Consider the following 21321-nt stretch of genomic DNA (forward strand, 5'->3'; position numbering starts at 1 on the left):
GAAGTTAAAGGATGAGAAGCAAAGTATATTTAAGGAGAGGATAGGAGCACAAGTATTAGAAAAAATATATTGTGACTCAAATACAACATGAGATAAAATGACATTAAATTGAAAATAATGGTTAAGAGCATATTCGATGAGTCAAATGACATACACCACCAAGTAAGAATCTTATTGGTGGAATGAGAAAATATAAGAGAAAGTGATAAAAAAGCAAATGACCTATAAGTTATTATACACTTATAAAAACGAAAAAAAATTAAAAGTATGCAGTAGCTAAGAAAGAGGTCAAAAAAGCGATAAGTGAAGCTAAGAAAGAAACTTTTGAACGTTTATATAAACAACTGTATACAAAAGACTGGGAAAAAGACATCTATAGAATAGCTAAAGCGAGAGAAAAGAAAACAAGAGATTTTACTCAAATAAAATGTATTAAAGATGATGCAATATGATATTAGTAAATGATGAAAAAATAAAAGAGAAATAGAAGAGATATTTTTATCAACTTTTTAATAAAAATTGGCCAACTTAACTTAGGTAATTTAAGTAGGTCATAAGAGTATAGAAATTTAAATTTTATAAGAGAATTTAAGCTTTAAAAGTAGCTCAGGATTTAATTGGGATGCAAAATGAAAAAATAGTTTGACCAAATGATATTCAAATAGAGGTATGGAAATGCCTAGGGAAGCAGGGTAGTGAATGGCTTATGAAACAATTCAACTTGATATTAACTAAAAAAAATAAAGAAACATACAAAATTGTATGAATTATAAGGGCATTAAGCTAATAAGTCATATCATAAAATTTTGAAAAAGAGTGATAGAAGAAGACTAAGGAAGGAGACCATGGTGACCAAAAATCAATTTGGATTCTTGCTTGGAAGGTTTACAATAGAAGTTATACATCTTATCGGACACCTAATTGAAACATATCAGGAAAAGAAGCAAGACTTATACATGTTATTCGTCAACCTAAAAAAAGTTTATGACAAAATCCTGAGAGAAACTAAAAAAGAAAAGCATTAGCATAGTGTATATTGAAATAATTAAGAATATATATGAGAATGTAATGGCAAGAATAAAGTCTACAGGCGGATTAACCAAAGTATTTCCTATACAAATAGGGATACATCAAGAATCAACTTTGAGTCTCTATCTTTTTATATTAATCATGAATGAACTTAATGGACACATTTAAGACACATTACTATGCACCCTATCTTTTTACATTAATCATGAATAAACCCACTAGACACATCTAAAATAAATTATCATGCACCTTATCTTTCTACACTAATCGTAAATGAACTTATTAGACACATCTAAGACACGTTACCATGGTGCATGTTGTTTGTAGATAATATCATTTTAGTAGATAAGATACGTGAAGGAGTAAATGCTAAGTTCAAATTTTGACGGAAAACACTAGAAGTAAAAGATTTTAGACTTAGTAGAGTAAAAATAAAATATATGAAATTTAAATTTAGCAATATTAGATGTAGTAAAATAATTCTTAAGATAGGAGATAACAAGTTGTCTATACCTAAGAGATTTAAGTATTTAGGATCATTTTTACAAAAGGAAGGAAGAATTAAGAGAAATGTCTCATATAGAATACAAACAAGATGGTTGAAATGTAGGAGAACGTCAAGTGTTCTCTGTTATCATAAAGTACTTCTAAAACTGAAAAGAAAATTCTACAAAACGACAATTAGACCTGCTAGCTTATATAAAGCTGAATGTTGGGTTATAACTCGAGTACAAGAGCAGAAGATGAGAATTGCAGAGATGAAGATGTTAAGATGGATGTACGGACATATAAGAATAGAAAGGGCAAGAAATGAAAATATTAGACAAAAAGTCAAGGTTGCTCCTGTTGAGGGAAACTTCAAGAGACGCATTTAAAATAGTAATGTTATGTACTTAGATGACTAATAAATGTTCTAGTTAAACGACGTGAACTATGACAAATACACACATTAAATGAAGAAGAGGAAGACCAAAGAAAACTTAATTAACAACAATAAAATAGGATAAACTTTATTTAAATATAGATGATGATATAGTAGTGAATAGAGCCTAATAATATAGGAGGATCCATATAGCCAACCCATCTTAGTGGGATAAGGCTTTGTTGTTGTTGTTGTTGTTGTTGTTGTGTAAAAGTTTTCTTATATTCTAGAATAGTCCATATATAGTAATATACAAATACTTTAGAAATACAACAAAGTATAGAGATTTCTTCCACTGTTTTTTGTCATGTTACAAATGAATTTTAGTTGATTCCATAAAGATCTTATATTTGCCAAACATTTAAGGCTTCTTAAATTGATTATAGATTTTTTGTTTGTTTGTTTCCATGTTACTCTGTATTTCTGTTTGACTAGGTACTGGGTATTTATTCCCAAGAGAAGACTTAACAATTGTCCTTGGTCATTGCAACAATGAATCAAGCAGAGACAATTATACTCAGTCATCAGATACAAGTGAACATTATGTCTTCAACTGCAGTGATATGGTTGGAGATGCAGAGGGCTTGGCTTTTTCTGTATTATTGTTAAGTTTTTCTTTTGTCATGCTTTGGTTGGGAAATGCTTCTCCGCCTTATCCTAGAAACTCATCACAGGAGAAGAAACAAAAGAAGACAGCAGCAAGCTATGTTGAAACCTGAAATTAGCACTATCAAATAGGACCAAAGGGAATTGATCAAAAGGCATTGAGAAAGAGACCAACTGGTGTGAGCTTTATGTATCAAAATCGAGAGAAACAACAACAAAAAATGGATAAGGTAGACTCCAGTTCGTCATTCTTGAAAGCTGCATACTTCTAACCTCTCTTTGATTTCATTGTGTTTACATTTGATTCTCTGAAAAAACCTCATTTGGTTCAGAGCCTTCCTATCGTCATAGTTAACTTTGCCTCATTTGGTTCAAAGTCTACTTTAGAATTATAGGGCCTTGCCCTCAAAAGCTAAATCATTTCAGCCTCACTTCTTCCCTTATTTTCGGCCTTCTATTTCCCTCTTTAGGAAAAAAAACTCGGGCTTGCGATGTCTTAGTGTCTACACCACAAAAAAAAACCACTATAAGAGACGGCAAAGAATAAAGCTATATACTGCCTGAATCAATATGGTGAATTCCCCAAAGAGCAAACTTTACATTAATTTTTCCTATGATCAAGTTGCGCAAATAAAAGAGGAAATTGCATACCTCTTAGGTACTGAAGAAGGGTGAGGTGCGCCAACCCATCGGGCAACACCCTGCGGACCCCGTTGACGTAGACGATAGCCTCCGTTGACCATTCTCCCTCAGTGACCACCTCCTCTGCCTTGGTGAGGGAGCCCATCTTTCGACTCTCGATCCCCTTGCCTCCTCCAATCCAACCTTCACGTACTAGAACTGATTTCAAAATCCGAGAAAACCCCAAGCGAGAGCGAAGCGCCTCAGTCCAGCGTTCCCCCGCCCTACTGGGAGCAGAATCGAGCAGATCTCAGATGGGGCGAAGACAAAATTGAGGTCCAATCGTCCTACGGGATGAATCAGTTAAACTGGAAGTAAATTTCGTTTACCCCCCATAAGTTTGTAAAATATTAATATAGCACAGTGGATTCCTTAAATCTAATATGCCATTTTAAAATATGTTAAAATAATATAATAAAGACAAAAAATATATTATTCGATTAAAACGCATAAAGTTATATTATATTTATGTATTTAATCTCACAATTTAATGATTATATAAATATCCTCATCATACGGGATAATGGTGCAACGGTAGAATTCGGATTGTTAGCGGTTTGCCGGCATATTTATATGAATAAATATCAAAGGATGTTGGCATCTGGATTGTGTATGCGCTTCCCGATTTACCCTGGTGGTCGGTGGAAAAAATGATGTGGCTACTGGGATTATCATTTTTTTATTATTAACGTGCCCATTATTTTGTATGTGAGAGTAAAATAATAGAGATGTTAACAAAATTTAAAAAACTCTGAGGGGGTAAATTAAAATTTTTTTCAAAATGCACAATCTGTTTTATTTTTGGATGCTGGGTCATGAGATTGAATAAACTGTCGTCCTCGGAACATAACTGAGTTAGTTATAACGCAATAAATTTGTAGAAGAGGACAAGGATTTGAATCTTGATGAAGTTAGGCAATATCCTCCTGCACTATGACAAACTTTAATTTTTTAATTTATCTTTTATAGATGATCGTGGGATCCATTGTGTGGGATGTTAATTTGATGCTGATTTCATAAAAGAAAAGAATAAACTGTTATTTTTGATATCGGCGGGAAGCTTTTACACGATTCCATCAGGATACGACAACGCGTCGTACGTGAAAATTTAGTAATTTTGTGGGCCAGCCTGGACCGCAGTAATGCTGGGTGGGCTGGCCACAATAACGCTAAATCTGTTTTTTCCAAATTAGGTGTGATTCAGTAAGCTAGGCGAGAGAAGGATAAGACCTTTGACCTTGACAATTTTTTCGAATCAGCCATTCATATTGGGACAAATATAAACCGAGCCCTTGTGATGTGTTTTTTAAAGTATATATATGTGTGGTATGACATTAGATTTGGATTAAAAATAAATAAATAAAAGGTATGGCACTAGATTATAAACTTTGATATTTTATTTAGAAAAAACAGGAAAAAAAAAGATAGCTTTAGATACTCTGGAATAGAAAGAGACAGGCTGTGTCTTAAGAACATGACGCCTCGGCATTAAATGCTTGGCGGATCGCACAGACAAGGAAGTTTGAAATTGGACCGATCCAGAACTGATCGATTCTTCGAAAACTTATTATATGATAAGACTGACTACTACTTCAGAAAAGAAATAAAATTCATCACTTCAATAATTTTATATAATTGAACATTATCTTAACAATTTTTTCATTTCAGTAAGTCTATTTCATAGTAACCAATTCAATTATATCTCAAGACTCAGAGTAAAGCCAAAGTCCACTATATCTTTAAAACATAATTGAATTGATTATTACGGGACAAACTTATTAAAGTAGACAATGATTGAATCTCAACGAAATTGAAATAATATTTTCTTTATAGTGGTCAATTGTAACTTCTCGATTTACCTTCTTATATATAATTGTGAGATCGACCGTGTGAAACTGCTGGGATAGTAAATTTTATTTTTTGTTGAAAAAATAAATTGACTATCATTTGAACAAATTAATAAATTTTAATATATATATATAATTAAAAAATTTTATATTTATTACGAATTAGAGTACGAATCTATCAAAAAAATAAAATAATATATATATATTATTGTAATTATGATTTATAATTATTATAATATATTATTAATTAGTATTAATTTGAATTGAATAAGTCACATGTGTATATATTATAATAATCATTAAGCATATGTTATAGTAGGTATAATATATATTGTTTATAATATAATATTGATTAAGTGCTTACTTAATTAATAATTTAATGTTTATATATTTAAATTGGACGGATCAAGCGGAATAATGAAGGTATATAAATGAGATGCGGGAGTATTTTGATAATTAATTTTAAAAAGTCACTTTTGAATATTTCAATAAAAAGGCACAACTTTTTGGTGCCTTTATGTAAAAGAATTGAGTTCCCTGTGAAGGAAAGTACCAGCCGTGTCAGAACTGTGTGTGCTCAGGATGAGAAAGTCCGAGTCAGCCCGTGATGCTTTTGGAATGCCAACTCAAATCCGTAGTGCATTTTCTTTGTTAGGTGATGATGTGAATTCATGGTTAAAAATTATAAAAGCATCACAGGCTGCCTCGGACTTTCACATCCTGAGTGAGTAGACACAATTCTGACATGGCTGGTACTTGTGCTCCTTCACAGGGAACTCAATTCTTTTACGTATCTTTTGCTTTCGTTCTTTACGCACACTTTCAGTCATCAATCACTTTCTGATATTGGCTATTAAAAAACCATCTATTTGTTTGTTGGTCTGTGTGCGTTTTAGTCATCAATCCCTTTCTGATAAAGATTGAATTTCTAATAAATGTGTCCGGAAGATTAATACTTTACAATCAGATAAATTTATTGAAATGGATAAAGATCGAATTTTAGTGCGACGAAATTTACGACGGTAATACTTTCGACGAAAAATTTTTGTTGCTATCATCGTCATGTTTGTCGCAATTATAACTTCTTGACTTATCTCCTCACATATGATCTTAGGATCGACCGTGTAACAATATAAAAATTATTATTGGTTATTAAAATGTCATCTATTAAAATGTGTCCGGAGTATAATTAAATTAATTATAATAAGATAAATTTATTGAGGTGGATAAAGATGGTGAATTTCATCTTTTACTGAAGTTGTCGTTGTGAATTTCACCTTTTACTGTGTCTATGTGTCTATATATATATATATATATATATATATATATAGGAATTAGAGTTTGGATGGCTTAAGATTAATATAATAATTCTATTCATGAAACGAAGAAGAAGGATCTCACACTCAGTTTTATCCTACTTTGCACAAAATTATTTTCAGGACTCAAACAAGTGACATATAAGTCCCACGATAATAATTTTATCGATGCGCCAAGGCTCCCTTTCATATTATTATAAAAATATAATAACTTCTTTTATATATATATATATATATATATAGAGGCAGCTAGCTTTGATAATAAAAAAAATGTAAAATAAGAATTAATAATTAAAAAAATTAGGATGTGCTATAGCCTAAGACGAACCTAATGTGCCCCTATCTCTGTATACATATCAAGAAGGATATATGATTACTAAAAAAAATAACTGATTTATGATAAATTTTGTAACGAATTTTTACCAAAAAAAATCAGTACCTCATCAACAACAGTAACATAATTAATTGTTACTAAATTGATATAACAATAAGTAATATTAAAGTAACAAATGTAGGTAAATATACCTAAAGTAGATGAACAAAAACAAACATATCCAAATACTTTAGTTCACGCCAAATAGAGACCAATGCAAATAATATTACGAGGTTAACAATCAAATATAACGGTGCACAATTAAATAGAGGCCTCAGAGCATGCCCGACCAAGACTGCACGTGCGTCTGAACAGAGATGTACGTGGCCCAGCTACTCGAACAGGGCTTTGTTCGTGGTCGGTCGATTGAGCTCACCGGCAAGGATGAGCTCACAGCCAACCGAGCTCACGGCCAGGGCTAAGCTCATTGTCGGACGAGGTCATGATCGAGGGTTGAGCTCACTGTCAGACGAGGTTGTGATCGAGGCTGAATTCACTATCGAACGAGGTCGCAACCAGGGCTGAGCTCACTGTCAAACGAGGTTGTGATCAAGGCTGAACTCACTATCGAACGAGGTCGCAACCAGGGCTGAGCTTACAGCTAACCGAGCTCGTGGCCTGGCTGAGTTCATGGTCGGCCAAGCTCGCAACCAGGGAGGGAGGTCGCAGCCAGCTGGCCTCGAGGCTAATATCAAGCATTGACCGAGGTTGTGATCAAGTTGAGACGACCTCAAGGTCACGCTTGACCTCGCAGCCATGACTAAGAAGGTGGTCGTCGCACCTCGCCCCACCCAGATCGGGCCAGAGAGAGGAGGGGAAAGGAGAGGGAGAGAGAGGATCTCATGATACTCGCGTGTTGGAGATCAGCCGGGGGCGATGGATGCCGCATGTACGAGAATTTTAGGGTTAGGGATCAGGATTTTAGGGCCCAATCCCTAAACTTTGCGACAAATTATGAATTTGTCCCATAATTTACAATGAATTCAAAATGTGTTGCTAAATTTGAGATGAAGATGAAAATTTATCCTAAATTTTATGATGAATTTTATAATAATAATTTTTTAATCATGAATTTTACTATGAAAATTTTTTGTTATATATTTTATGATGAAAATTTTTGTAGTTGCTATTTTCATTGCTGATTAGGGATGATTTTTTTTTGTCGCTAATTTTATTGTAGATTTATTACAAACTTCTTTCGTCATTAAAATTCATTGTTTTTTTTTTTGTAGTGCATGAGAAGATACAAAATATATAATGCATGTTTATATTAGAAAAAAATATCAATACGGATCTTAAGCCGGGCTGAAAAAGATTGAAGATTGTGTTACAAATGGCCTGCGCATGCATTTCCATGTACTTATATTTGGCTCTTCTAAATTGATTTATTTTATGGGTAATATTACAATCTGGCAGGATAGCACAGCAGAAGAATTTTACACTCAACTCAGGATGAGAATTAGCAACTCATAGCACGCCAGAAGGATCATATATATATATATATATATATATATATATATATATATATATATATATATATATATATATACTAGTTAACTAATCATTGAGGGCTTAGATTAGACTCACAGAGACACTAGTAATCTTCAGATTGTCTAGCATCTAGAAATAGTTCCAATTCAGGTGGAATTTTAAATGATCTACATCTCAAATTATTCAAACATCTTTTATGCTTATTGCTTATGAACTAGATGTAATGCCCCATCTACAAAATCTTTAGTCTCCGCCTTATCAATCAACATGCCAATGCGTCTTCAAAGCATTATCAGTTCTTATGTTGTATATGTTAAATTTATTCCTGAGACATGGTTGAGTTGCTGAAATGGGTCAAGGTCGAATCTCAATGAAGTCGAGACAATGTCTTTTTCCGTAGTGGTCAACTTCAGCTTCCTGATTTATTTCCTCATAAATAATCGTGAGGCCAACCATGTGGAGTCACTAGGGCGGCGGATTCTACTTTTTGCTAAAGTATGTGTTAAATTTGAAAAAATTAAATGTATTATTGCATTCACTAGAATGTCTATTCATGAGCACATATATATAGGATATGATAAAATTATAGTTGATGAAAATTTAGACAATTGCGTTTGAGAACATTATATTCAACTTTAAATTTTATCGGGTGTTTCGTTTTGATGTATCGCTTTAATGACACATGATCTCTGTCCGATTGAAATTTACAGAAAACTTTACAATACTTATGTTTTACATGTGATTCTTGAAACGGAAAAGATTTTCTCAAAATATTTTAGTAAAAATAAATGATTTTAAAGATGAAGTATCTCGAACCTTAGGAGTTTCGATACGTCATTCTTATGTCTTGAGCATCGAAAATTACTCTGGTTCATCATCGATAAATTAAATGTCATCAAAAGCTATATTCAAAGTGACTATTTTTTTTTGCCCTCCAAAGATCGAGATGAACCATATTTCATTAAAATTGAAGAATTATAATTGAAAGCTATTAAAATTTTAAAATTTAGAGACAAGAGTAAAAATGATATGAAAATAATAAAATAAATTACTTATTTATAGAATTTAAAGAATAATGGATACTAAATCACAATCATCCATAAAAGTCAAATAATCTGATCAGTTAAAAAAAAACTTTCAATAGTCAAAACCGTTGATTAATTGACAGTTTTAACGTTCAAATAAAAAAAATGAAGTGATTATTCAAACCATTGGTTCACGATTATTTTTGGGCCGAAACCGTAATTGGCTAGGCCCCAGATGGTTGGTTACAATTTCAACCCATTTAATTGGTTAGCAGGTAATCGGGTCTTTGACCCAATTACAAATCCGAATCAGATTTGATTCAGATCCATCCGTGATCGGATCTACATATCCCTTTAAGATATAAAAAAATTCAAATTCAAAAAGTTCACTTACCTTTTTTACTTTTATTATCACATGAAGTTAAGTTGTTACTCACTTCTATTTCTTATTTTCATAATTTCTTTACTATCAAACTCTTTTATTTCTTCATATGAAAATTGCATTGTTTATATTTTTTTATAGCTTTGATAAATTTATATTTCTAAAGAATTAAGAGATTTTCATTTAATATATATATATATATATATATATATATATATATATATATTACTTCTAAAATTAAATATTTATTCTATAATAATGATTAATATCAGACAATTGTTAGAATTTATTTTTTACTATAATCGAGAAGATTGAACTTTGAATCTTATATAATCACCATGATATCTAAATTAATCTTACTATAAATCTGTTTTACTACTGATGCCGGTGCATAAATGGCGTGACTCTTTCTCTAAGGTAAAAGTCAAGAGTCAAGGGGGAGTCAAGCATAGGGCTAATTTGACAATGCTAGTCAAATGGACTAGTATCAATATTTGTATTTTGTGGATTCAACAAGTTGCCCATGTTCCAAGACACATGGCCACATAAAGAGCCTTTATAAAGTTGTCATAGAAGATGTCCTTGGACCCCTTTTTCCTGCACATAATGCCAAAAAGAAGCAAGGGGAAAGGACATATGTCAGATCTGATCTCCTCATATGCCTACATAATGGAGAACTCTAGCAAAGAGGAACGACTTCTTCTTCGAAGGGAGGGCTGCTGCTTCTACTTCTTCTTCTTCCTTCTTCCAAGAGGGAGTTCTTCTTCTTCTCGACGAGCTGGTTTGGTTTTCTAAATTCTTCTTCTTTTACATTTTCATTTTTCCTTCCATGGAATATTGATTTGAACGTCGGAGTGGCTCGTCGGGACTTCCTAGCACCCTTCTCAACCTCTGTTTAAGTGCATTTCAGGTCCTCATCACCCTGTCCCTCTAACTCCGCTAGGAAGCCACACCCATCGGATCGTAAAAATAGCGACGAAATATTAGCGACGAATTTTATTTTCGTTGCTAATGTAACTATTTGCGACGAAAAAAATTTTCGTCGCTAAAACAAATATTTTGCGACGAAAATGTTATTTCGTTGCTAAATATTAGCGACGAAAGTTGTAAATTCGTCGCTAAATGATTGTTTTAGCGGCGAAAATTCATTTTCGTCGCTAACATTTATCGGCAAAAGGATAAAAAATGTCGTTAGCCTTTTTTTTGCGACGAAAATGTTATTTCGTTGCTAAATATTAGCGACGAAAGTTGTAAATTCGTCGCTAAATGATTTGTTTGCGGCGAAAATCATTTTCGTCGCTAACATTTATCGGCAAAAGGATAAAAAATGTCGTTAGCCTTTTTTTTTTGCGACGAAAATGGTGTTTTCGTCGCTAATCTTTAATATTAGCGACGAAAAACTACGTTCGCCGCTAACCTTCGCCTAAAGCCCTAATCCCATCCCGCGACACTTTCCTATCCCATCCCGCGACACTTTCCTTCCTCTGCACGCACTCCTTTCTCCGACTTAGCTCCGACGCCTCCGCCGTCCGCCGCCTCCGCCATCCGCCGCCTCCGCCATCGGCCGCCTGCTTACGCCGCCGGCTCCGCCATCCGCCGCCTCCGACTAAAGCCCTAACCCGATTTCTTCCTTCTTCCCGATCGCGCAGCCGTCTTCCTCTACGCGATATCGCGGCTGGAGCGGAGCTTGCTGGAACTGAGGAAGCGTTGGTAAGTGGATTTAAGGTTGATTTTCGGTCGATTGAAGTTCATGTTGATTGAGGTTTCGGTGGGATCCGGAAACGTTTGTAAACTATTTATTTTGTCTAGTTGCTCTGCGGAAATGCTTTGTTGCTGATTTCTTGAACTGATTCGGAAGGATTCAACCTGATTTGAGGTTTTTCTAGAAGGGATTCAACCTGATTTGAGGTGAGTTTTTTTTTATAATCTGATTTGGTTGCATAAATTGGTTAGAATCTGATTTGGTTGTATAAATTGGTTAGGATGTGTTGTATAAATTGGTTAGGATGTGTTGGTTAATAAAAGGTAGAAATTGAACATGTAGTCACCTTTGTGAAGGTCGACTGCGAACGCGAAACTGGTGAAGGAGTCACTCCCTTCTCCGTATTTGGGGTAATTCTCGCAAAATATCTATTTTTTCAAAAAAGAATTGGAATCTTGCTTTTCCACGATCATACTTCAAGGTGTTTACTGCTTCTTCTTGGTGACGGATTGGATTATATATGGTCTCTATAGTTATATGAAACTAGAAAATAAATGTTATTATGGTCATAAAGATCATCAAACAATTTTGTGTTGTGTTTTTGTCTTTGCAAAACATACGTAAATGGCACTGTTGGTGAAACGAGTGTTCACAAGCTATCAATTCTATCTCGAGTTGTTCCTTGGGTTGGATTGCAGAATTGGAATTGGTCATGAATTGGCCCTATTCATCATTTTGAGTTTCAAACAGGTCTTATTTCCATTTTAATCAGAATGTCTTTTACTTTCAAGAGCGTATTATTTCGGTTTACTTTTTGCAGATTTCAAGGTTGTCTATTGTTGTTCTCTAGGTTGGCTAAAAAATAATTTAGTAATCATTTTGGCATTTTGTATATTTGTATGATCTTTCTTTTGTGCAGCTATTTGATGGGAATAATGGTTCTGCAGCTGCTATATATTCTGAGGAATATCTTCTGAATAATATCTTAAGTGTCATTCCTGCAAATCTGAGTAGAGATGAATGGGTGACAGCACTACCAAGAGCTTTGGTTGCTGGATTTGTTAAAACAGACAAAGACTTTCAAACTAAAGGTATTGGTTTTAATATCATTTTGATTCTTAATACTCCAATTTTGCAAGTTCAAAATTATAAAGTAATCCTTCGTTAGTATTTTTTCCCCCACAAATATTCATGCTTGCAAATTGCATTTCTTTGAATAGACATTTTCTCATCCCAGATTATATTCTCGTTATTGTTGGGAAAAAGAGATATGTATATGCAAAATTTCTCTTTCTTTTACTATGTATCTTTCTAAGATGTGTTCATTTCCATCCATGATAGTACATTGAATCATAGTTTCACAAGCACAAGCAAAGGAACTACTAGATTAAGAACATAATAAATAGTTTATGAAGTAAAATTTCTCTATGTATGAGGGTTAGATGCTTATCTCCCATAAATTTCTCTAGTTTATATGACACTTTATGCAAGCACTGAACAAGAACTGAATAAAACAAAATATTTGTCGTGATGTAAGTAGTGAATCTAGTCACAACATTATTCCAAATCCTATATCTATGGCAAGTTTAAAGGTAGAAATGTTACCTGAAATATATGATATAATGGATATCTTGTGTTTATTCTTATGTTAGGAACTTGATAGACGTGGGAGGCAGATCTCTAAAATCCTAAAGCAATTAACTGGAACTGTAGAGAATGTCAGGTAAAGGAAAGCTTTGGTTTATTGAGCTGGTTTCTTTCCGTCTTGTATTGCATTTTCTTCAGTTATGTGAATTACATTAGCTGCTTCACGTGTTGGTGGTTGCAGCTGTAGTATACAGGATGCACCGGTTGTGGGTGGTTGCAGCTGCAGTATACAGGATAGCACTGAATTATGAACTTTGTATTGTGAACTATATTGTTTTTGAACTATGAATTTTGTATTGTGAACTAAATGTAAATCTTTTGGAGATTTGGAGATCTTAATGTGTTTCTGGAATAAATGTGAATTCTGTGAATAAATGTTTCTGTGTGGAGCGTGATGTGTATTTTTTCTGTGTGGAACGCAGGGTGATGTGTATTTTTTCTGTGTGGAACGCTGGAGCCTGGGAAAGGGGGGGGGGGGGGGGGGGGTTAGGAGGGTGCGATGGTTAGCGACGAATTGACTAAATTCGTCGCTAACTATAGCGTATGTTAGCGACGAATTTGCCTAATTCGTCGCTAAACAAAAGATTAGCGACGATTTTGAATCAGCCCGTCGCTAACTTCTGCGTGTGAATTTTGGTCGTATTTTTTATTTCGTCGCTATTTTTAGCGACGAATGTTCGTGGTTTAACGACGTAATAAAAATCGTCGCCAATATTAGCGACGAATTTGCAAAAATTCGTCGCTAACGTTAGCGACGAATTTAGTCTAAATTCGTCGCTAACGTTAGCGACGAATTTTCGGGATTAGCGACGATTATTATTTTGTCGCTAATGTTAGCGACGAATTTTCAAAAATTCGTCGCTAACCTTAATTTGCGACAAGCTTATAGCGACAAAAATAGCGACGATATATTATCGTCGCTAAGATATGTTAGCGACGAAATTATTAGGTTAGCGACGAAAATATTTCGTCGCTAAATACCTGAATTCTTGTAGTGGAATCCGAGGCGAAGAACGGCGGCGATGAACGTGGAGAGGTCGGGCGGTCGCGTACGAATGTCGGATTTTTTCGTCGCGCGGGATATGACCTATATATATATATATATATATATATATATATAAATATAATATACTCGATTGCATATACATTCTGTTCATGAGATTTGCCCTCAGCTCCCTCACGACAAGCATATTGTTCAGCAAGAACCGCATGCCACGATGCTTCCAGCACTTGCCACCTTTCTGTTGCAGCCGTTCTCCACCTGTGACACGCATGCCGCACGCAGCCAAACAACCACCAACCTCTCCGCTCTATAAACTTCTCTCCACCTTCTCATCCTCATCCACTCCAAGTTAGACGGCCGGCGCCGGCGGCCATGATCACGATGACGCCCCGATCAACGAGGCTATCCCCGCTTCTCTTGTTCCTCCTCTTCCTTGCTGTTCCAGCGACTGCGAGAAGGATCGGCATCGGCGGTTGGGTCGGCGGGTGGGCGCCGATCAAGGACGTGGAGGACTCCCACGTCAGAGAGCTCGGCGAGTTCGCCGTGGAGGAGCACAACAGGCGGGAGCACGGTCAGCTGCTTGCCTTCGATAAGGTGGTGAGGGGCGAGACGCAGGTGGTGGCCGGGATCAACTATCGCCTGGTGCTGCGGACCAGGGACGCCGGCGGCTCGCCGGCCCACTACCAGGCCGTGGTGTGGGAGAAGGTGTGGATCAACTTCAAGCAGCTCACTTCTTTCGTGCCTATCGAATCGTAGTTTCTGTTTTGTTGGGGGGGAAGACGGAGATGGATCCATTGATGAATCATAATAACGAAGTTTAATTTGGAATTAAAGATAATTAATAATCAAGATATATAATACAAGCTAGATTTTGCTTGTTTTTGAAAATCAAAATTGCATAGAACCTCTATGATCGGAAGATTCTACAATGAAGATATATTTGTCGACTCTTTAGTGATTCCAGTGTCGACTCCTCAGTCACGTGGCACGGGGCCATGACTTTAAACACACGTAGCCGTAGCTCAATTAGCCACCAACGCAACGGATAGCGGTTTCGCACGGGCTCCACGAAGTTTAACTAATAAAAACACGAGTACGATCAGGGTCGAACCGAACAGAGTCAATGCTAATTTAATTAGGATAGTATTGCAATTTCAAGTCCTAAAAATCAATATACGGGTAAATCTCCACCGCTCGTTTTCTTTATTTTCCGTTTTTCTTCCGTTGTTAAAACCGTTCTTGGCGTCAGCTGCTCGTAGCGCCTCGATGCTGATCGAGCTCGCGCGACCGGAGCCCCAGGTTTTTGAATCTCGATGTTTCCGCCCTTCTTGAACGCGAACCCTAACGGGAAGATCTTGCTTCGGTCTGGTGTGGCGGTGCCTGGCGATCGACAATGAAGGGCCTCTTCAAGTCCAAGCCGCGGACTCCGGCCGACATCGTGCGGCACACACGGGAACTCCTCATTTACATCGACCTCAACGCGAATTCCAGGGACCCCAAGCGTGAGGAGAAGGTTAGCGGTTCTAGGGGGATCGGCTTGTTTTATCTTATTGTTCAGTACTGAGCTCGAACTTGAGCACTTCGTTTTCTTCGTCTAGCAATTAAACTTGATATAGGTTCTCGATACGAAATATCAACATTCAATTCTGGATATTCTAATGTAAGTCGGACTCAACGCAATGGTCCTTTTTGTTGGTTAACTGAAAATGCGTAAATCAGTTGAGCTGCTTGGTTATATCGGATGGCACAAATCCATTTCGGTCTAGTATTCAATCATGTTTCTTTAGGACAAGGCGTTTACTTATTTTGGCATTTAGTTAGTTACACACTGGAATTTACTTGTCCACCTCTGTTTCGGTGCTTCCATTTCAACAACATTTGAAGTTTGGGCATGTGCAAAATGGTAGTGCTGCCCATTTGGAGCAGAACACAAGGTGGCTTTGATCCATGTTTCAGAGTACTGTTAGTTGCAGCCTCTTATCCGGTAATATGTGGTGTGTATATACATTCTGCAAATTTAGATTTCCTGGAATAGATGGGCAATAATTATATAACTCTTTGTTACCTCCCGTGACAGTTATATACCTATTGTGATTTATGATCAGAATAAGTATGCCGCTTGTTCTTGATGTATGCCGTTGTCTCTGCCAATTCTGATTTAAGTGTTTGTTTGAAGTATACTGTCATCCTGATGCCTGTTTCAGTTAAACCAAGTAGCCCTGCCTAACTCACTTTTCCTTCATATCATCATAACCAAAAGGTTGATTTTATATAGAGAACTCAATATTTTACTACACATGGGACTCATGGGAGATGCATGATATCTACTGAGATATTTTTATCAAAGCAAATTTGTTTTCTTTATGCCATGAACTCATTGTGGCATTCATTATCTTTGCTTTCGGTTGCCTTTAAATTAGTGTTGGATGGTTAGGATGAAACACTGACAAAAGATAATGTAGTATAAAGAGAATGCTAAGACTAATGTATTAATTAGAAAAATATAAAATACTATTTTAGAAGCAAACAGATTGATTGAGAATAAGTGAAGTGAGATGACATGGATTGTTCAAAGGTGATTGATATGTTCTACAACTGAGATGAATTGGATCAATTAGTATTGGAAGTGTAAAGAACAGAGATTGATCAAAGAAAACTCTAACTAATGTAAGAAAAAGTGATTTATTTGATCTGAATATTACTCGTGTTATAGTCTTGCATGAAGACTGCCAATGTCAATCCCTAGATCAAACCAAAAAAGTTAAAAGTTGCCTTAGATCTCGACAATCAATGTTAAAAAATTGTATAAATCTATAGACATGAATTTTTAACCAGATTTTGGAGGGATAAGATTCATGTAACTAACCCCAAAGACAAATATGGAATGGTGATATATATTATCTCACATAGAGTTCAATGAAGGGAGGAAAATATCCATGAAGTTGGCTTCAAATATTTGCCACTAACACTTAATGATGGTGATTGATTTCTTTAGCTGAGTTGCAAAGATCAGCCTTTCATTATTATTATTTTTATTTCTTATAATGTGATAAGTCTTCTATTTCAAACTCAGAAATTTTGCAATCTTTTACTTTTGGACTTCACAGGGCCTTCTTTTGTAAGACTAGTGGCATTGTGAGTTCTATGAGGTATGATTTCATTGTGATGTCATTTGTGGAATTCCTCCATTTCTTCTTCTTCTAAACTCTTCGATTCTTCCTCCTCTTGCTTGGCGCTGAGCAACACCACCTCGATACGTTGTTGGCACCATTGCTACATCTGATAGACGTGCTTTCACATGTTATGTGGTAACGTAATCACAATGCACCATATGACATGATTATCTTGGACTAGTGTCATATTAATATCTTAACTTGTCTGATATCAATGATAATTACCTGAGATAGCAAAGCAATTAATCACAACTATTGCTATGCGTTTTAAAATATTTCACGATAGCCCTTGACTTTTAATGCATATGTAAAACATGGTGCCAGATGGATCATGTTGATCTTTTCAAATAATAGTCATTTCATCCAACATTCAATCTAGCATTCTGCACCTTGCAAGCTAATCTGTGATTTTCATTTATTGTTCTGCAGATGTCAGAATTATGTAAAAATATACGGGAGTTGAAATTTGTTCTCTATGGTGATAGTGCATCAGAGCCAGTTGTTGAAGCTTGTACACAGTTGACTCAACAGTTCTTCCGACAGAACACCTTGCGACTATTAATAATTTGTCTTCCAAAATTAAACTTAGAAGTAATTTGCTACTTAAATGTTCCCATTTGAAGACTGATTAATATTTGCATAGATTTGAGTTTTTTTAAAAGGTTCCATATATATCTATGCTTTTTTCCAATCTTCTTGATTATTATTTACAGATTTGAAGCTGAAATTTGGTTCTTGTCATTTTAAAGGCCAAAAAAGATGCTACTCAAGTTGTGGCAAATTTGCAAAGGCAACAGGTTCAATCAAGGTTAATTGCTTCTGATTATTTGGAAGCCAACAAAGATCTTTTGGACATTTTAATTTTTGGGTGAGATTTTGATTTATTGAGATTGTCAAAAATTAAAAATAAACCATTCTTTGGATGTTTAATTGATTGCTTATGTTGCAAATTTTCTTTTCTAAAATACAGTTGACGTGTTCAAACAATTTTTTGTTTTAATATTTTATTGTTCCTCTAGGAATTTGGTTGATCACACTGATATCATATTAGTGTTCTTATATTTGTGTAACTGAAGAAGATTTAGTAGTAACCTTTAATATACATGTATACTGCTTTAAAGTTATTGTTAATGTCAGAGTTCAATCGCGGTGATTCCATTTTGGATGCTGACTCATATTGAAGTATAATACTTCGTTTGTCCCATTGATTTCTTCAAGTAAAGAAAGACAGAATTACCAGATCATCAACAATAAACTGGTTATGAAGTTGTCTAATGGATATCATTGTGTCTAATCTCCAAAAGAACCAAATGTTGTATGTCACAGAAGCTGTTATTAGTTAACTATATTCTTATGTACTAGTTGATAATTGTCATCATGATTAGTAAAACATTTTTGTGTATATTCTTATGTACAAGATGATGTCCGGGACTTGTGATTTACAAATGATCTTCTGTTACTAATTGCAACTACTTTATGTATCGACCTTGAAGCTCATTATGAACACAACAAAGATTAAGTTGAAAATATTTTAAATTTGATCTACCCATTTATTAAATTGGTAGGATATATTCAGCTCATTAAAAGATGATGGTAGCAATGAGTAGGTAAAGTCTTCATATATCAACACTTTCATTGAACTACACATTCAGGGTTCAAGATTTCTTAGTTTTTAGTTGTTCATTAATGTTCCATCAACTATTGTATGTGAATTATGACAACTTTGACTTTGGCCATACCAAACTTAGGACTTTGCTAATATTGTATTTATTATTTTTGTATACAACAAAGTTGCATAGGTTAATTGAATAATTCTCATCTGCAGTTATGAAGACATGGACATTGCGTTGCATTATGGGGCTATGCTAAGAGAATGTATTCGACATCAAAGTGTAGCTAGGTTTTTTCTGGTTTTCAATGTGAAGGAATTTTGTCACACTTTTGATAATATATCTGTGGCTGCCATTATTGATTTCTATATTACTGTTCAAGATTATGACATTGACAGTGTAAGGAAAACTTTTGTCGTCTTCATGTGGATTGGTAGTGGCTGCTTTATTTTTTCTTGATAGATTGCTCTTTGCTCTTGGTAAGGGTCTGGATATATTTCTAATAATCTAACACCAGAATTAATAAAAGAGTTGGTTTCCATTCTGCCACAAATTAATCAGTTATGGGATAGGATTTCTTTTGACAATCCACTGACCTTTTAGGTAAATTCAATACTTTTCCAGCTAGTCTTGAAGAATTGTTGGGAGAAAAAGATAATTAAGGTTTACCATATGGTTTGGAATCTTATACCATTGGTGGCAACAACAATAGACAATGCTACAAAGGAGAGGAAGGAATCCATCAACTTAAAGCACATTAGGCTTTTCACTTCAGTCAAATTCCACGTAATCTATCAAATAATACATTCTTTTATAGTATGGTCACTATGGTGTCCAACATCAGAAAACATCTAGCTTGGTATCTCACTTGCGATTTCATTTGAAATTTGTTGGTCGGTATAAACAAGTCGAAGGGATCAAACCATGTATATTGTGCAAGAAACAATTGGGCCTGTGTAGGGTTATATTGATGCATAATAACTAGATAAGATAAGTGTAGATGTAGATCATCAACTTTCTTCGCTAATGCAACCTAAAGGTAATATCTACAAATTTATTAGACTGATTGAGTCCATTTGAGATTTATCATTTTTTTAATAAATTTATTGTTGTAATTGTAGAATATTGCAATACTATTTATACACAAAATTTAATGGATAGTGTTTGTTTTCACCCTATATTGGTTGTTCTTTCTTTCTCATAACAACATGAATATAAACATTTTTTTCTTTCTTTTTAACACTTATTTAAAATAGATTGATTGAATTGTAATCAAATAAACTCAGAAAAAATATATTATATCTCACTTTTTCTTTTGGTTTTTTTTTTTTGAAAAATGTGTAAAAATATTGCCATCATCATCGAAAAAAAATCTTCTCAAAATTTTAAGTCTTATAATTTTAGCCTTAATTATTAATATGTGATAAGCTGACAATTTAAACTTTAATCAAATGTTAAATTTTTACCACATCATCACTTAAACAATTTATTAGTCCTCTTCTTCATAAAAAAATAAAATCCGTCACCTCCAAGAATTTCATACGATCGGCCCCATATATGAGGAGGTAAATCGAATTGATCATTATGGAAGAGGATATTATTTCGGCTTCGTCGAAATTCGACTCTTGTTTATTTCAATAAATCTATCTCGTATTAACCAACTCAGTTATCCCGGGAGCAACAATTTATTAGTCTTCCGTAGTGTGGAATAGTAAAATATTTTTATAATTAATTAAATATTAAAGGATAAAATTTTAATTATGATATATTATGGATTAATTTTTTTTAGAACGCTGATTTTGCACCCAAAAAAATGGTATGGCTTTCTGAAAATTTAATATTTGAGGGTCATTTTGAAAAACCAGATAAACTCCCGAGCAATCTCCCGTCCGAACTCGATTGGGCCTCCGTTTTCCTACCCAGCGGCCAGCGCTTGGTCCTTCCTCGCCTTCGCCTCGCGAACCAGTGGCGCTTCCCTCTGCCTCAATCTCCCTTGTCAGCGACGGATCCGCTTGTCGCCGGTGACCTTCCGTCAATTCGACGCTTGATTTTGTTCAATCATCGCAAGTCGACTGATTTCGATTGCTTTTGGGCGTTTACATCGCTTTCGGATCAATTTCCGGCAAACATCGAGTGGCATCCTGATTTGTTGATACCAATCGGATCGGCCGATCCGAATCGGCCGATTCCGTAAATATTAGCATATCTGGCATAGGTCACGCTTTTGCGAGCTAAGATTTATTTCTCGCCGGGACAAAGTATCGGAGGCTTCTTCAGGGATTGTGAGCTCATTTCCATTGGAACATAAAATGGATCCTCTAAAATCATATTTCGGAAGATTGCTGCAGGAAGAGATAAGTCCTGTGATAATGGTACTGACCACTCCGCTTGCGGAAGATGCTTGCCAGAAGAATGGGTTGAATTTTGTCGAGTTGCTTCTACCATTCTCGTCTTTCACTAAACTGAATGGTGACAAATCATCTACCTTTCATTTTTATGGTTTTTTTTAATGAT

General features: G+C 35.0%; 4 protein-coding genes across 4 annotated transcripts in view; 3 read left to right on the forward strand and 1 right to left on the reverse strand.

Annotated features, from left to right (window-relative positions):
* LOC141830624 (xanthine dehydrogenase-like) overlaps nucleotides 1-3488 on the reverse strand; it is a 157532-nt gene extending 154044 nt beyond the window's left edge. Inside the window, exon 1 of the mRNA XM_074718030.1 lies at nucleotides 3209-3488. Coding sequence (XP_074574131.1) covers nucleotides 3209-3344 — 136 coding nt within the window. The 5' untranslated portion in view covers nucleotides 3345-3488. The remainder of the gene's footprint in view (nucleotides 1-3208) is intronic.
* A 10908-nt stretch (nucleotides 3489-14396) lies between these two features.
* Nucleotides 14397-14780, forward strand: LOC141830348 (cysteine proteinase inhibitor 5-like). The gene has a single exon (XM_074717790.1). The coding sequence runs from the start codon at nucleotides 14397-14399 to the stop codon at nucleotides 14778-14780; it is 384 nt and encodes a 127-aa protein (XP_074573891.1).
* Nucleotides 14781-15417: 637 nt separating this feature from the next.
* Nucleotides 15418-20855, forward strand: LOC141830527 (putative MO25-like protein At5g47540). The gene is made up of 5 exons (XM_074717941.1): nucleotides 15418-15537; nucleotides 17627-17788; nucleotides 17947-18065; nucleotides 19023-19206; nucleotides 20673-20855. Exons 1-5 carry the CDS (start codon nucleotides 15418-15420, stop codon nucleotides 20853-20855), a joined length of 768 nt encoding a protein of 255 aa, XP_074574042.1.
* Nucleotides 20724-21321, forward strand: part of LOC141830959 (uncharacterized) — a 35534-nt gene continuing 34936 nt past the window's right edge. Inside the window, exon 1 of the mRNA XM_074718408.1 lies at nucleotides 20724-21276. Coding sequence (XP_074574509.1) covers nucleotides 21117-21276 — 160 coding nt within the window. The 5' untranslated portion in view covers nucleotides 20724-21116. The remainder of the gene's footprint in view (nucleotides 21277-21321) is intronic.

This window comes from Curcuma longa, chromosome 6 (assembly GCF_044706935.1).
Source record: "Curcuma longa cultivar G26 ecotype Majalengka, Jawa Barat chromosome 6, ITB_CL_G26_1.1, whole genome shotgun sequence".
Lineage (NCBI taxonomy): Eukaryota > Viridiplantae > Streptophyta > Magnoliopsida > Zingiberales > Zingiberaceae > Curcuma > Curcuma longa.